This window comes from Morone saxatilis, unplaced genomic scaffold (genome assembly GCF_004916995.1).
Source record: "Morone saxatilis isolate NCDOM2014 unplaced genomic scaffold, NCSU_SB_2.0 Contig3, whole genome shotgun sequence".
Lineage (NCBI taxonomy): Eukaryota > Metazoa > Chordata > Actinopteri > Moronidae > Morone > Morone saxatilis.
The window spans coordinates 16,342,351-16,359,567 of NW_023339873.1; the positions used below are offsets into that span (position 1 = coordinate 16,342,351).

Consider the following 17,217-nt stretch of genomic DNA (forward strand, 5'->3'; position numbering starts at 1 on the left):
ATTAAATAGGCTTGATTGTTTTTCTTAAGCTGGATCAGCAGCCACCCGTTTTAATAATGAGGTTGGAACTTAGGGAAGGACTACATTTTCAGTAGGTTTGAAAAAATGAAAAGATAATTCCAGTTTATCACAACTTGTAATAGCAACATTAAGATCTTGGAACACTGCAACATTGCTAAAAAGAAAACTGATGTTGCAAGCAGTCAAATGATCAGACAGGTTGCAAAAAGCAGAAGTTAGCCTTATTTGGAAAGGAGAATTAAGGGAAACTGTATAATGTATTACCCAAACTGCCCATTCTAGACATCTATTAGAGTTTACAGACCAACTGTACTCGCCATAGTTGTGTGTACAGTTTGCCTATGCAATTAGAGATTTTTACCAACATGAGGATGCTCACTTTGGTTTTACTTGCAAATAGTCGTTAGATAATTGCGTTGGATAATCAGGCTAAACTGTTGGCTTGTTTACAACCTGTCCACCTGATCGCTTGTATTTCTTGCCTTGGTGGACATCATATTAGCAATGATGCTAGGTTCCCAGATCTCAGCAATTACTTTGCTGATTAAAGTGTTGTCGTGGCTAATAGAAATGTTGGCCAAAACTGCAAAAATAAGACTAAAGTTGTAATGAACTTTAATTATCTTTCTAAAACCCTGCTTCTGGGATGTGTAATGGGTAAAAATGACTATGGAATTTATGAATAAATACCAGAATAAATCATCACTGATTCCACCTGAAAGTTTAATCTCTGACCTGCTACACAGCTGGAAGACGGTCTCCGGCCTGCCTTCCACTTCAGACCTGGAGTGAATCAACTCCCAGATGCAGCTGCTTTCTGTGCCTGTTCCTGGGTGAGCGAAGAAATAAAGGAGAGGCTTTTAATCACACAGTCCAAATATGGTTTATGGTTTCAGAAGGCGATAAGGAGGGAGGGAGGGAGCTGAATAGAAATGCCAGAAGACGTGTGTGGGCGAGGAGAATGAGCTTAGGGGTGTGTGTGTGTGTGTGTGGGGAAATATGAAGGTGGAGAAAGAACAAAAAGATTAAGTGGATGTACTTTGTGAGTGATTTAGTGGGGATAAGGTGGCAGTGTGCCGGCCTCTTACCTGCAGTATTTCCCAATCTGACCTGCAGCGCAGAGAGCGGGATGAGCCAACGGAACTTAAAGGGGTCCAAATCGCCGTGAGAAAGTGCCGAACGAGGGTTGGTCTGGTCATCAGACGGAGAATGCCACATAGGAGAGGAGAGAAAAATACTTTGTTTCACACCAAAAACACCATTTGTGGCATGTGAGAGTAAACGAGTGCAACAGCCACAACACTTACCATCTTCTTTTTCAGCTTGTTGTTTTCCCTGTAGACCAATATCACTGCTTTCTTGAACACTGGTGAGAGAGAACACATCAGCGTCTTAGTTTTGACTGCGAATGCCTCTTGGGGAAAGCCGACTGAAGGAGAGCAACCCACAGAAGCATTTAAGATGCCAGCTTGAAGCCTTAAAGCATATATCAGCACTAGAGCTACGGATATTGAAATTCACTGAGATCTGTTTTGAGTGCTACTGCAGACACAGTTCTGTGCTGCAAACCCAACACATTTGGTTTGTACTGATTGAACGTTTAGCTGCCATCCACCATTAAAAAAATGGACCCAATATTAAAAATGCTTTTTATTTGGTCGTTTGTGCCCGAAGCCTGTGAAATAAAACAGCATGTGGAGTTTGAATGGAATAGCAGCCAACACATTGTTGGAGTCTGGCATGGTAAGGGTTATGGGTAGGGAAATGGCAGGGACTTTTCCTCAGAATGCATCACCAACGACAGCAGGGACAGTGTGCAGACTCACCAAACACGGTCATCTCAGGGTCTTTTCTCATGCGGCCCAGTGATGGATGCGGGTTGAGCCAGACAACTGAGGAATGCATGAGAAACTCTCCCATAGAGATCTCTGTGACCTGAGAGAGACACAGGAGAGGATTTAAAAGAGTGGGGGGGCAAAGGAAGAACAACAAGCAAGACTTTTGGCTTTCCACTGCCATGTGAGATACATACTAACTAAGTCTATGAATGGAGCTCCACAGCTACTACAAACTAGTGCTGGTACATGGGACGGAAGCTGATTTTCATTTCATTCTCTATCCAAGAGCTTATGAATTCTTTGGAAACATACAGTACCCTAGACAACATTATTTAGCATTCACTTTGAATATTTATGCAGTGGTTACCAACTAAATATTCCATCAATTTGTAAATGTATTCAACCCCTAGAGGCAATGCACAGAAGACGGCGTAAACAGCTCCACTCTGATGTACTGATAGTTAACTCGATTGAAGTAGTTTTAACTGTGATAAGTATTTAGTGTTTGTATATTGTAGCAGGTGTCCTGTGAAACTCAATGTCACCGACGCAACTTCTATTCAGCAAATATTGACTATGCTCGATGATTATAAATTTGATTGTGTGAAATGTGTATCTACCTCTTTATCGTGGCCAGTCTGCTCAGCAACTAGCTGATCAAACACAGAGCCGTAATCCTCGTAGATCTTCTGCATCTCATTGATGTGGCTGGCAACCTTCTCCATGGCTTTCAGAGCCTCTGCAGGGACGAGAACACAATGAAGTGTTAACAAGGATCAATTCTTGACTTTATATGCTTTGCATTACAGTAGCAGATCTTATTTGTGTGTGCACTGTGTATGGGGGGGGCTGTTCTGCCAAGATGTGTTATTTAATGTTCTGATGCATGATGGCATGACACAGATATGACAAGTGTGAAAGTCTATATTTTTAGCGCATCCTTCCCCATGTGTGTGGGTTGGCTTGTGTGTCGGTAAATGCATGTTTCCCTCTCCCTACCGGTGAGGTGGTAGTGCTCCTCACTGTCAGCGTCAGTGAGGGAGACCAGCTCCCTGAGCAGCAGGGGGTACTTGAGCACCCTTTGCACCGGTTTAATCAGGTAGGACTCCAGGGTAGATGAGTGCTGCTTGGTGGGGTTCCTCGCATCCAGGAATTCCTTAAAAGCCTGATCCGTCTTTGCTGAAAAACACACACGTACTGAATTAATATGAATCTTTCATCGGTTTCTTTGTTTTCTGTGTTTGTGTTTGTGTTTCCTGATGCACTCTGATGGTCTCACGCATACATAGCGAGAGAGACGTGTGGCTATATCGTAAGCCAAACTCAGATCTGACATAGACCAATGAAGGTCAGGGCAGAACCATGGTGCAACAAGCTGTCTCCAGCAGGGGGTAGTGTAGGCTTCTCCTCAACCTACCATGACCATTGCAGAATAAAAGTGTAAACATGCATCCATTATACTCATCACATCACCTCTGAGTATCATAATACATTGAAGATGAGGTGATTTCACAAAGCAAAAGTTAAAAATAACTAAGCAAAACCATGCTGTCTTATTAACAACATGGTGAAAATGATCAAGTTGGGACTCGTCAGTTTTACACTGAAGCCAAAAGCGCAGTGTGAAGTGGCAGGTATAGTACAAAATGAGCCTTCTGTAAAGGTGATGACATTTTCCCTGAGCAGTATGCTTCCACGGTGCTTACTGAGGGGGGCCATTAAAGTATTAATTATAGCACTCCCAGCCACAGACAGGCAGCAGCATCGACACCTCCCAGAGTAATTGGCAGGCAATTAACGAGTCGACAAATAAACAGAGAAACTAAGGCAACCGAGGGCCTTTGGCATGACGGGAAAGGGAGGGAGTAATGAAGATGGCAGAGACAGGCATATAATTACTTAAAGGGTTGACAAACTCCCACAGATTTCTTGTCTGTGTCCTTGGGTAAGCTGGTCGTGACCAGTCATCATTGGGTGTTCTGTACCATGCTGCGCTAACTATATGCTCAGTGCAACTATCACCTAGTTATACTTGGCCATCCTTATCTCTACTGTGCAATTATTTTGCTACATGTTCTAATATTAGTTTGCATGCACCAGCTATAATACTTTACACCCTGCCATTTAAAGCTTTGGTTAAAGAATAGGGTGTATGAACCCTGTAAGTAGAGGACTTTGAATCTGGCATCTTTTCCCTTCATTTAAGCATTTGGAGCCATTTTGCACCCAGTTGGCACTGCCCACAGGCTGAAGGACTTTAGAATAATCACTATGCCAAGATCTGTCTGAAAAGGACAGTCACTAATTTCATAATATATAATATATATTAATTTTGTACAAAAAATACATACACAAACGTTTGGAGCACAGATTCAGGGTTTTTTTCTATAAAATTAATAGAAGGGTTGTAGCTAAGGATCTTTTTATAGCTGATGGAGGCACAATATATCATTAAACATAATTTTCATGATTTTTCAAACTATTTAACACTGCAGAAAACTCTTTCACGAACCAGTGTTGCTGTGATAACCATGTTTACCATACTTTATTCTCCTCTAGGTAATTCTGACCCATCAGAGTGTTTTTCTCCTTCTAATCCTATTAAATATCCATCCATCCTGCTACTTACTTCGAGGAATATCCCATGCAATTCTAGTAATGGGGCAGCACATGGGGGGAATTCGCCCACCCCATCCCCCAATGTCAGCAAAGAAGCCAATCTTCTTACATTTCGCTCTGTACTGGGCATCGTTCCCAAATTGTGGCAGAAAGGCCGGCGTCTTAGCAGGCATAAATCAACTTTAAAATTTCTACTCTGTCACATGCTGAGGAAGACGCAAGGAATTATTGGGGCTCTCGGGTTGTCACGATCGGATATGTTCTGTTAGCGGACAAGGTTATCCAAAGTCTGTGTATTAATAAATGGATTTGTTTTAGCTTTATTTGTAAAACAGGTAATCATTTTGAATATGTAAAAACAGTAGATCACAAAATGAAAGGAGGAGAATTTTTCATCTCCCAACTATATTTTGTGTGCGTGCTGGGTTTGCAGTAAACGGGAGAGGCATCTACTGCCGCATCCTGGGACATTTACTTTCGTACATAATTGATTTGTTTCCCAAGCGAGGAGGCCAAACCTTCAACAGTAAGTGCAGAGAGGTGTCTCTGATGCAACGTAGGTGCAAGGAAGCTGAATTAAGCAGGTGTGTGGGACACTTATGTGTCTGCGGATGTATTTATTATCTACCACTTTTCAATCTCACAATGTGTAGGAGTGCATTTAGGCCATTTTAGTGCATTTTGAGCGTTTCGGTGTGTGTCCTACCTCTCTCCAGGACCTTCTGGACCTTGATGTGGTTGGCACAGAAGCCGCTGTAGAGCTTGAAGTGGTCAGCGTAGTAGAGGAAGGAACCCCCGAGAGAAAAGAGCAGCTTCTGTAGACAGAGAGGGTGTGAGAGAAAAACAAAGACAAGGACTGAGTGTCACACACACAAACACACACAGATGGAGAGAATGTTATGCCATACAAAGCCAAATGAGTTCAGAGGACGAGAGAGAGAGAAGATGAAAGAGTGTGAACATGTGAAGTCATGACCGAACACCTCTGCACTCCCTCTCTTGTGAGACTATTCAAACGCCCCCTCTGTCCTTTCCCTCTCACCTAAAGTCCTGAGTACACTAGCTTTCAGCAGCTCACAATCCAACCAGTGAACCGTCGCCTCGATCAATAGACCGCACACATTGTCATGTCAAGCCTATAAATCAGCCGGCGATGCTCCTGTCGCACCCCCTCAATTATTTATAAACCTCAAAATCTCAAAGATCATGCCTTGTCTTTGGAGTAGCTGCTAACATCACCTGGCTTGAGAATAATGTTGTTCCGTATGCTCACACTCATGGAATCTACACTGAACCTTAGGACATTTAATCAATAATATGCTGTTACTGTGTGTGCTTTTCACCTTGAACTGTGAGGGGGTCTCCAAGGTGCTGTAGTCAGGCGACAAGGCGATCCTTTCCTCCAGGGTCTGCAGGAATACCCTCTGGAAGTCCAGCATCTCTGGCAGGCTGCCAAACAGACTCTCCATCTGAAGAGGAGAACGGGGGTAGTAGGGTAATAGATAGAAAGAGGGAAGAGGTAGTATGGAATTGTGGGTGATGGATAGGGATGTATGAGAGGAAAATGGCAGAGAAAGGGAGGGGGGAGAAGGGGGAGAGTGAAGGAATATGAGGCTATATCTTGTAATTCATAACAGTCAGTCAGACAGACACCCTGGAGTGTTATAAAACCTCCACTCTGATGGCTCCATCTCTGACAAAGGCACTTAGGGACAAGCTATGGCACTGCTACAAATAGAGCACACACACGTACAAACTTCCACTGTCTGACACACATACCCAGAGTCAACACTTCCCTTCATTAAAAGCTGTTCTGGGGCTAACATGCCCATGTCCATTTTGTGTCTGGACACGTCGCACTGTCCCATAATGGCCTTTTAATTTGCCCCAGTGCTCAGTGGCCTATCGACTAGTGTGTCTTGAGAGAGGCGTCCTGTGTTTGAGGTCACACCGGGCACAGCACTGCACACAGGGCTGGAAACTGCAATACTGAGGTCATTAGCATGCTGCAGCTACTACTATATGTTGACACAGTAACATGCAATGACAGTTTGATTAAAATGAGAAAAACCCCACTTTGTCCATTGAAAAGGTGAAGAAAAATCAGTGGACAGCTATACTGTGGCGTGTGAATCTGAGTTGAATGCTTAAAGGGTGGGTTTACTCTTAAGCTAACCTTTATTGGTGTGTCCCGGTGGGACGCTAGAAGGTCAGTGTGGGGGAATGCTAATTTGTCCTCCAACCCGTCACAGTGGTAATGAGGGAGATATGGCCTAGCAGAGTTCATCGACGTCACCTCTGGGTAATAAACACTTAATGAATTCACCGCCCTATATAGCAGGACACGCCTCTGGACGCTACACCTCATCATGTTTACCACATAATAACACACACACACACACACATATTCGCCACCCACCTCATCCGGTGTGAGGAAGGTTTCATTCTGCAGAGGTTTCAGGTAGATCTCGAACAAACAGGCCAGGTCCTGCACACAAAAATACAGAAGGTCAGTGGTGAGGAATCAAACGTCAATAAGTTAACATTATCCCCTAACCTACGTGTCTTTTAAAATCCCTTTCATCATCAATTCAATTCTTGTTTCTGTGTTTCTAACCTCCAAAAGTCTCCCTTCCACAGTCCCTCGCCTCATTCCTCCATCTTCTCCCTCTATGTCCCCTTATCTCCCCCCCACTACTTTAATGTGGCTGTAGCTTGTCTTGGTATCAGTGGGGATATTCTCATTAGGTTGATTTATGAGCTTCCTCCTCCTCCTTCTCCTCCTTCTCCTCCTCCTCCTCCTCCTCCCCCAAGCAGTCGCTACTGGTGCATGGATACAGGCGAGCAGGCCTGCATAAAGGCACTCTGGGAAGACAATCTCCTCCCTCAATTACAAATCATCGGCAGATTGAAGGAGAGGCGTACACGGGGAAAGAGACTTAATGAAAAATGAGGAGATGAAGAAGAAATGGAAAAAATGCCAGCAATGACAAGTGTTGCAGAGTCAAGAAGATCATGAATGCAGCTCTTTAATGTGGAGGCAGGAAAAGGTCGTATTGGAAAACATGAGGGCAGCAAAATGATTGGGCGGGAGGAAGATAAATAAACCTAGACAAGAGGAGGAGGGAAGGAGGAGCTCTAACTATGGCACTGACTACAGAAGTCCCATGTCACCACTTGAATAAAGACATTCAATAAAAAAGAAAGAGTTCAACATTTTGAGAAATATGCGTATTTACTTTCTTGCTGAGAGTTAGATGAGAAGATTCATACCACTCTCATATTTGTACAGTTAATGTGTCACTGGAACCAGCAGCCAGGTAACTTAGCTTCAGCATAAAGACTGGAAACATGGGTAACAGCTCTGTCCAAAGGCAACACAATCTATCAGCACCACTTAGACTTACTTATTGGCACAGTATGTCTATTTGTTTTATTTATACAAATATAAATAAAGTGTAATTTATCATTTTACAGGAGGTCCAAGATTATTTTCTTGGCCAGAAGCAGCAACTTCCTGTAGTCTCAACTGCTCCCAGCCAAGAAATAATCAAGCACACAAGTCAAAGCTTTGTGGTTTTACCTTCACATAGGATTTCTCTGTGTCCACGAGCTCCTGGATGACCTTGCGTAACCTCTCAGTGGCACTCATATGCTTGGGGCAAGGTCTGAGCAGGGTGGCCTCTCCTGTGGCACCCCCTCCCTGCCTTACCGGAGGTTCCTTGGTATTGTCCATCAAACCCCCAGGGCCCGAGCCCGTCCCTTCCTGGAAGGACTGGTAGAGAGTGCACACCGTGTCCACGCTCTGTAGGGGTCAACAGAGAGAAAGATGTGTATTAAGGTTAGGCAGCTAAGGGATTATAACAGCCAGCTGGTTAAAATGAGGATCACACTTGCTATAAGGAACTGCACTGCATGCATGCATGCATGCACACACGCACGCAGGCATGTATCTGCGCAGAAACATATTCAAGGATTTATTAAAATGAAAAATCCAAATCATTTACCTCCCTCATTTAACTATTCACTACTAATGATTTCATCTCCGTTGGATAAAATAATGATGTATATAACTGTTCACTGTACACGGCCAGTGATTCCCATGGGTATACTAAGAGCTTTATGGAGATTTAGTTATGCACGCTATGCTAATTGGCTTTGCATCAAAGACTTTACAGTGCATCTGAAAGACTAACTAGATATCCCAGCAGTTACCATTATAGCACATTACACTATCCTTCTAAATTCATAATGGACATTTATGCTGCCTTGTGTCACATCAATTCAAGAATATTTGACATGCCAGAAGATCCCAAGGGGTCATGTATTAGTTTGTATTAGAGGGAGGGGCTTAGAAGAATCTAATGTTCTATATCTAGCTGAGCTCATTCATAAAAAGTGAAAATTCCTCCCAGCCTGCTTTGTACTTCTTTGACAGGTGGGACCCCATGAAGAACTCAGTGTCATACCATTTACCGACAGAAACAGATAATCCGCATTACTTTACACTGGACTGGATTGCCTGGGGTAGGAGAAATTAACATCAGCCGAAGGCACCACGCTGCAAACTCTTGCCTGTGGCGGCAAAGATTTTGTAGTCTGTGAGCAACTGTGGCAGAAAATGAACCATTATCAGCCTCTGTTCTATTCCCTGAGACAAAAAAAGAAGCAGTGAGGGGAAAAACGTCTCCCCCTCTCTCCTCTTCCCACCGTGGTTGCCACAGTATGCTTTTCAAGCACCATGGGTCAATGTATGGACACTTAATCAGAATTCATCCCAATTTCTTACCTGACAAACAAATACTCAAGCACAATACTTCATCAACGGCACCACGCTTTGCTCGACAGTAGTGCGCAAAGCCATCAATTATGATGTGATTTCTATGTTAAAAATAGCCTCATGATGACCAGTCCCCTCCTTATTCCAAGTGAATGACATGATGTAGCAATATAATCTGTGGCCCGTCACTAGAATCAGTGGAGGATGATAAGTGCCAGTAATAGCAGGTTCCAATCCGCTGCACAGCAACACAGCACGGTGGGATGGCCAAGATGCCAGGCAAAACAGCTGCTCAGCACTCTGCGCCTTCCTGTGTGTGTGCGTTTGTGTGTGTGTATGTATTGCATGAGCAAGCATTTAAGTGCAGCTACTTTAGCAACTACAAAAGACTGTACAGCAACACACATGGGTCGATACACCCTTTATTCTGACACTGCAGGCATTGATACGCACACATACACACTTCCCGAGCACTGTGGAAAACTGGTGTGGGCTACCACCCATAACACCCTCCATACACTCCCTGGGAGCCCACAGACAATCAAGGCTTCCATTAATAAGCCTGCGACTCATCAGCTAGCTCATTATAGCATGGTCACTCCAGAGACGGCCCTCCAATGCTTCAATATAGAGTCTGTGAGGGTGACAGACTGAAAGGGAGAGGGGGGAAAAGGGAGACAGAAGGGGAAAATGCCTCTCCGTGTCCTCTATGTATGTCTGGGCTAAGCCTCTTTCAAGTGATATACCGCCCACAGCAGCGCTCCACTCTGGAGCTCTTTGAATGTGGGATGATAATTATGAAGGGACTTAATGTCTCCCTCTGCGCTGGTGTAGAGACTAGGGTTGCCACCGTCGATGTGGAAAATGTGGACACCTTGCCAGCAGCCCCCTGCCTGGGGGACCCAAATCAAGTAGGGGATTTGGGGAGATTTTAAGCATCAAAAATGTAATTTCCTGCATTTGGTAAATTTGTATGCACCTATTTGTGCTTTTTATGTGTCAGTTTCATCAATTCATTGAATCCTCTGCTACTCTCAACATAAATGTAAAGGAAATAGAGTCAATAGGAGTAAAACACAGTTGCATCAGTTATGCATGTTATTACAACATCAGATCATAGACATGGCCAAAATGTTTGGTTTCAAGACTCCCTAAAAAACTATCCAGGGTGAAATACCAAGTCCTCTGCCCTTGCACTGCTTGGACATGGTAGTCCCCTGCTGAATGCTGCTTCAGGTCGGACAGTCCACCAGAAAATACTTGAAACTGTACAGTTTGCCTTGTACTCATTGCCACGGACATGACTGATCCATCTGCCATTGAGATCTGTATCTAGCCTCTTTCTTTTTATGGGTGAGCATGAGCTAGAGGTATTTGCCGCATAAAAAAAAACAAACATCAAAGTTTCTGTAACCAGGGCGATGACGTTGACTGACAGACAACTTGTCATTCTTTGAGCGAAATGCTAATGTCAGGAATTAACAGGTCAGGAACCATTGAAATTTTGACCTGAGGAAAATTGAGGAGATGATCTAAGTTATTACATTTCATCCTGAGGGGGACGTGAATGTCGAGATATTTTAGGTGGATGACCAACCAACATTGCCATCCCTTTTTAGCCACACCACTAGGCTAAAAGGGCTTTGTTACCCTTGATCTAGTATAAAAGTGCTTCTTTCTCTGGTTGATGTACATAATATAATTTTGGCAACAACTATCTTCTTCAACATCAGAGCTGAACATTTATTCTAATGATCAACATTCATGTAGCACGTAAACACTTCATAATGAACCTAAGAATATCATCCACGTAACTAAGCTACTGACACACACTACCTAAATTCAGACACCGATGATGCAGCCACACACAGCACTAGACTCCATTCAGTGATACACACACTGCGAAAACTCCATATTTTGGCAGGCGGGCACAAAGGGGCAGTCTGCCTGAAGGAAACACAAAGGTTGAATGATATCATATTCATCAAATAGCCCCCTGGTAGCTCCAGACAGGGGAGGGCATTCTTGTGGAGACAGATAACAGGAATATCTGCTGTTTATTTCAGCTACAGGCGCCCAGAGGGAAGGGGAGGCCTGCTGGGGTCTCAAAAAGAACGTGTGTGTGCACCCAGTAGCGCTACACCGCCACTCAAGTGCTGAGTTAATTCTCATCACACCCACACGCAGGAAGGATACGGGCTCATGTTCGTCTCGCACATACACAGATGAGATGATGGAGGAGCCGCAGAGCTGGAGGTAGAAAAGCTTGATTGGACGCTTGGGAACGTGTGCACATGGAAACACACTTTTACGTCTCACACAGCTCCCTAACTGAGTAAGATTTTCATCAACGTTAAATGGCAGACACCTGCATTGGAGCGTGACAAGAAGAGGTGGGCAGAAAGAAAGAGAGAAGAGGAGGGGGGGGCACCTACACAGTGTCATGACTCAGGAATTGCAATCGCCTCACAACAATCCCACCAACACAGCCTGACAGCTAGCCCAAATAACCAATTAAGAGCCGAGGACAGGAGCCAGCAGAGGCGGGAGAAAAGCCCGGGAGTGCCAGGGAAGGAGAGTGGATCCGACAGCACTGCTGTGAATTCCTATTCAGGTTTTCTCACTGACAGCTGACAGCTCTGGATCATGTTTCTACCTCTTCTCACCATGTATGCCCTTTAGTCAATTTAGAAAAGAGGTCTTTGTTGACCCACAGGTAAAAAAAAAATAAATGAAGTGAGCGGCTGTTGAGTCATTCAGTCCCTGTTTCCTTCTGACGGTGTCCAGCAGCATTTCTTTTCATTTTCAGTCAACAGCCATACATACAGTACATGATGTCCACTTCTTATAACATCTAAATGTCAAAGCAAAGGGTTTTCATTACAAAATGCTTCTTTCAAGTCAAGTAGAGTTACTTATCTTTATAAATCCACTGACATTTTCATTCCAAACTGGCAAAAAAATGAATAATACCATGACACACAAGTTAAACCTAAACAGCAACCTTGTCCTCATTCTGAAATTAAAGCACATCTATATCAACATTAATCCAAAAAGCCTTCATTGTAGCCACTCACTTTTAGGAGCAATGACACTTGAAAACACACTGGAGTGCTGATGACTTTCTATCCTCTCTTTTAATGAGGCCCTTTCAAAAACTGCATCAAATATTACAACATAACCAGTGTTCATCTGTAAATATTTCGATCCTTTGCTCACCATGAAGAGCAGTCTGTAGAGCAGCCTCCATGCTGCTGTGGCCTGCCGCTGGGTCCTTCGGGCCAACGAGCAGCCCTTCCTACGCAGCCTGCCTCCCCTTGATGCTGGCATGGCGGCTCCAGAAATGGTGTATGGTTATACAACTTGACCCGAAACGGAGAAAATACCCATAAAAGAACTGTTGGCTCGACCGTCTTGAAATCTCTATCCCCTCGCTCTGTTCACGTCTGATGGCTCCTCAATTTTTCTCACCCTCCTCCTCCTTTCATGCTCTCTCATTAGTGTCTATAGTCTCTCTGCTAGGCCCGGGTCAGAAGCCTCACTCTCGAGTACACCTATGCCTCTGAGGCGGAGGGGGCTTTGATGGGGATCGAGCCATTGATCCTGCGCCCTGCCGTTCTGTGAGCGTAGGCAGAGAAAAAGTGCTTGCTGCTGGCTTGTTTTGCATATCAATCAGTGGAGGACGGTCTGGCCACTTGGCTCGTGCAAATAGAGGGGAGTTCTTCCACTGGCAACTATTTCCTCTCTCACTGTCCGTCTCTTTCCATCAGCGCTGGTCTTCCTACATCTCTACTTTGACATCCTGCCATCAATCCTACTTCCCTCTGTCCATTTGCCTCCAGACATCCCCATTCCTCCTTCCTCTTCCTCTGGTTCTTCCCCCTCCTTTTCGGCTCCATGTGACCTCGGTGTAATTTCCAGAGAGCTGAATGGAGAGGCCGGGGGCTGTATCAGTGTCCAGTCTCTCAATAGCACCAGTACAATGCAGACTGTTCTGGCTTGTTACCTCCACACACAGAGGAATGGCTGACTCAAAAATGGGAGGCTCTGAGCCGGTGGGGGTAACAGGGCAGGAATGTTAACTATGGCCTCGCACAAGAATAAAACATGACATGTATTGCTCGTTGCACAGGGTACTTTCACAGTGAATAAATAAATAGATGAAGGCTCTGGCCTGATAACCAATTTTTAAGAGCTTATTGAGAGGACAATGACAGGCAAGAGTTTGGCAAAGGTATTTCTTTCTGGTATCCTATAAGAAGATAATGCAGTGTCAAGGTGTGTGTCAAGGTTGCTTCTACTGTTCCTCCTAAATTCAATCAGAACTAAGTATTTAGAGTTACATGCAAAAAGTTCCCAGGCTGAATGCAAACCAGGGCCGTCGCAGTTCATGGTTGGTGCCCATAATCTCTAAGCCAGGGTGCCCCTCGGTCAGGATTTTTTAGGTTCAAACAAATAAAATAGTGCAGCGAAAAGCATGTCGTCGCATCCTACTACCTCCTAGAGTTCTCTGTGTCATCATCATCATCTTTTCAGTCCCATCGTGATGAATCATAAAAATGGACAATGGAGTACACTTTTAGACAGTCTCCTCTTGAAGGCTTTTGTGGTGTTGCACTTGATTGTACTTCAAAAGTGATGAAAGTGAGTTTCTGAAGAGTTCCAGACGCTGTTAGATTACCCAACAAGCTGTATAAATGATACTGATCTTCATGCACATAATACTCACTATTGGCTGTAACATGACACATGCACTAACCATGCAGGATCTTACATGCAATCACTAAATAATATCCAGTCTCATTTGTGACATATTTAATACTTATTTTCTTTTTGGGTGTAAACACTCACACAAAAAAAACAACCACATAGCTCGGCTATGTCAGACTTGGAGGTTTCAAGATAAATACTAAACACTGTCTCCATCTCCCTTTAACGCTCCAACGGAGTCATTATGTACAGAGCTCAGTCTGCTTTGCAGATGAAACGCTGCTCAAATCAAAGGAGAAGCCTTGCACTTCACCAGAGGAGAGGTCCCATCTTAGCTGAAATAAACAAACAAATGTAGGAAGGGAGAGGATAAAGAAGAGGGGATAAAATACAGGCATGTCCCTGGGGCTGGCTTTAGCCATCCCTCACAAGAAACAGCCTTGTCATGACACTATAAGTGAGAGAGAGAGCACGAGAGTCAGAGAGAGAGAGAGAGAGAGATGTTAGTGGGCTATAGTGCCACGATGCCATCTTCTTTTCAAAGCTCAATAAAAGAAGATGCATGCTCATAAATCAGAGTAGAGGGGAGGAGAGAGGAAGATGAGAGGGAGGGCTGGTCCCGTCGCGCTCCACTCAAGCCCATTTACGCCTTTTATTATTCATCCTAAACAAATATTATTCCGCCAAGTCTCGGAGGACTTTGGGAGCGGAGTGTGTTTTAATAATGAATCTAGCTTCAGATTAAAGCACCCATTCTACTGAGTCCCCTAGGCTATTCAGATCCACTCCGCTGCATGACTGCCAGTACAAAGGCAAAGTAATGCTGGGACTGTACGCTATTCTTATTCCACCAAGATGCCTAAAACTAAATGAAAGGTTAAGTGGAAATGCTTGTTGCCAACATTAAACATGACTTGATGACAAACAAGTCTGTGGAATAACTAATGGCAATCCCTGTGCTATCCCCAGTCTCCTTCCTGACCTGGAAAATGTTCAATCTTTGTGATTCAGAAGCAACCAGAGCCCCCTGAACTATGCACACCATACAACTGTCAAAAGATGACATGATACTAACAGATAATAGGCCCACTAGGCCCACAAGGTGACCGTTTGAAAGTGAAAACACACCCATAAAGAGTCTAACTGCTAGTCAAACCAATACAATTAATTCTAATAGTGCCCATGTTGCTGAGATAACATCATGGATAGCAATAAAAGCAGTGGAGACAGGGCAAAAAGTAACACCGTGACCTTTTGACCTGCTCCCATATGCCTACACTATAAATCTTACAAGTGAACAGCTGAATTAAAGATCACCAGGATAGGATTGAGTAGAGAGGGCTTGCTGTGATGAACAGGTAGAAAACATGCCTAAGAGTCACGCTAGCAGCTCTAAATGACAACCTCTGCTAGTCAGCACACTAACATGCTGACAATGACAGTGCGAACATGCTGATGTTCAGCAGATGACGTTTACAGTGTTCACAATCTTAGTTTGTGCTTTATCATGCTAACATTTGCTTATTAACACTAAGCACAATACAGCTGAGGCTGGTGAGGATTTTGTAGTGCATTTGGTCATAAACCAGAGAAATTAAAATTAAGACCTGATGATGGCGCTAAATGAAAATGCAGAGGTTCCTCAAAGTGATTAGATTTCCTCTTGTAGGCAGCATGGGCATCTGTACCAGATTCCATTGCACTCTATCCCATAGTTTGAGATATTTTTGTCTAGAACACCAAAGCGGTGGCTGACTGACACTGCCATTCCAAGGGCCACGCCACTAGCCTGGCTGAAAATGTAGCAAATAATTCATATACACTACTGCAAATGCAATTAATGGAATAAATTAAAGCTAAAATGCTAATAAAATGCAAATGGAAGGCTTATGAATTTCTCTGACTGTAAAACTAGTCCAGACTTTTATTCTTGGAGATATTTTTACCAAATACACACAGACGGTTGTGGGAGTTGTGTGAAAGTTTGCAGCTTAAGTGTGAAGGCTCGTAGTATCAGCTGCCTCAGTGAAAACCTCCCACGAGCAAGGAACACATCAGCCTATAGTTACCGGTTGTTTGTCCCCTTTGACGTCTCTCCGGCAGGACAGGCAGGCAGCCATGTCCTGGGCCAGGCAGGCCAGCTTGTCTTTGAGGAGCCGTCCCAAACTGAGCAGCACAGAGCCCAGGAACACATCTTTCTCCTCAGCCTCGCAGCTGGACGGCCAGAACCAGCACATGGCCAGGAGGGAACACAGAGCCTGGGCGGGCGACTGGTCCCGCATGAAGAGCTCAATTAAGGTGGTGAGGTAGAGGCACGGCTGAGGATCTTCTTCATTCCCCCCTGGGGCTACAATTGGTATGGCTACTGCCATGTCTGCACCAGGCACCCCTGATGTGGTCATTTTAGCCGAATCTGGGTCATGTTGGATCCGGGTCCCCGTTGGTCCCTCCGTTGCTACTAGCTTCTATGTTTTTATCTCCAGCTCTGTCTTTCCCAACTTGTTTACAGTGGAATGGACGGAGAAGAGAAGGCTAGCGGTAACAGCGCTGACAGCAGTAAGCCCAGATTATTAGCCTGCTCACGGCCAGATGGCGGCTGATGGGCTTAGTCATAACACACACACCTCCCTAAATTACCCCCCCAACTCCCATCCCACAGACAGACACGCACACCAGTTGGTTAAAGTAGATTCTCTAAAGTTTGGGAAGGGGATGGTTGTAGCTCCGAGGAAGATCGGATCATGTTTGAAGTTGATACAACCTAATATCCGTAGGCATCTACAGTATCTTTTTGAAGTCTAGGGCCCGTGATAAGAGAGGAGAATCGAAACTGAATAATTCAACTTTCTGTTTGTCACACATTTTTAAAAAGTGTTAAAACACCTCTCAGAGAGCCCAGAGTAAAAAAAGGAAGACTAAGGCCAAAACAAAAGAGGATGTGGTGAGAGAAACACCACAAATGTCGCAGTATGTATTTTTCTAATTCAGGGGAGAAGCCTAAAAACATTACTATTTAAAATCAAATGAAAATAATTCAAGCCAAATCTCTCTGTACTGACAGCCAGACAGAGGCTCCAGTCATAGCTCTCTTCATCAGTCCATTTAAATGCTCTTACTGAAACGTCTAGCCTGGACAAAAGCAAAGAGGCTTAATATGTCTGTCCACTGTTTAATCTTTGGTTTAATACGAGACATGACTGGCTACTTTACAATGTGTAAAACATATGACTAGGGATGTAACGATTACCG

At 44.2% G+C, this 17,217-nt stretch overlaps 1 protein-coding gene across 5 annotated transcripts in view; it reads right to left on the reverse strand.

The window, feature by feature from the left end:
• The window catches only part of tiam2a (TIAM Rac1 associated GEF 2a), a 96,290-nt gene that overhangs the window by 7,585 nt on the left and 71,488 nt on the right, over positions 1–17,217 (reverse strand). For all 5 annotated transcript variants that reach the window (XM_035674761.1, XM_035674763.1, XM_035674759.1 and 2 more), the window contains 10 exons: positions 8,062–8,283; positions 6,898–6,966; positions 5,822–5,947; positions 5,185–5,293; positions 2,859–3,038; positions 2,480–2,598; positions 1,848–1,956; positions 1,329–1,387; positions 1,110–1,212; positions 757–850 (listed from right to left, as the gene is read on the reverse strand). In XM_035674761.1, coding sequence (XP_035530654.1) covers positions 757–850; positions 1,110–1,212; positions 1,329–1,387; positions 1,848–1,956; positions 2,480–2,598; positions 2,859–3,038; positions 5,185–5,293; positions 5,822–5,947; positions 6,898–6,966; positions 8,062–8,283 — 1,190 coding nt within the window. The remainder of the gene's footprint in view (positions 1–756; positions 851–1,109; positions 1,213–1,328; positions 1,388–1,847; positions 1,957–2,479; positions 2,599–2,858; positions 3,039–5,184; positions 5,294–5,821; positions 5,948–6,897; positions 6,967–8,061; positions 8,284–17,217) is intronic.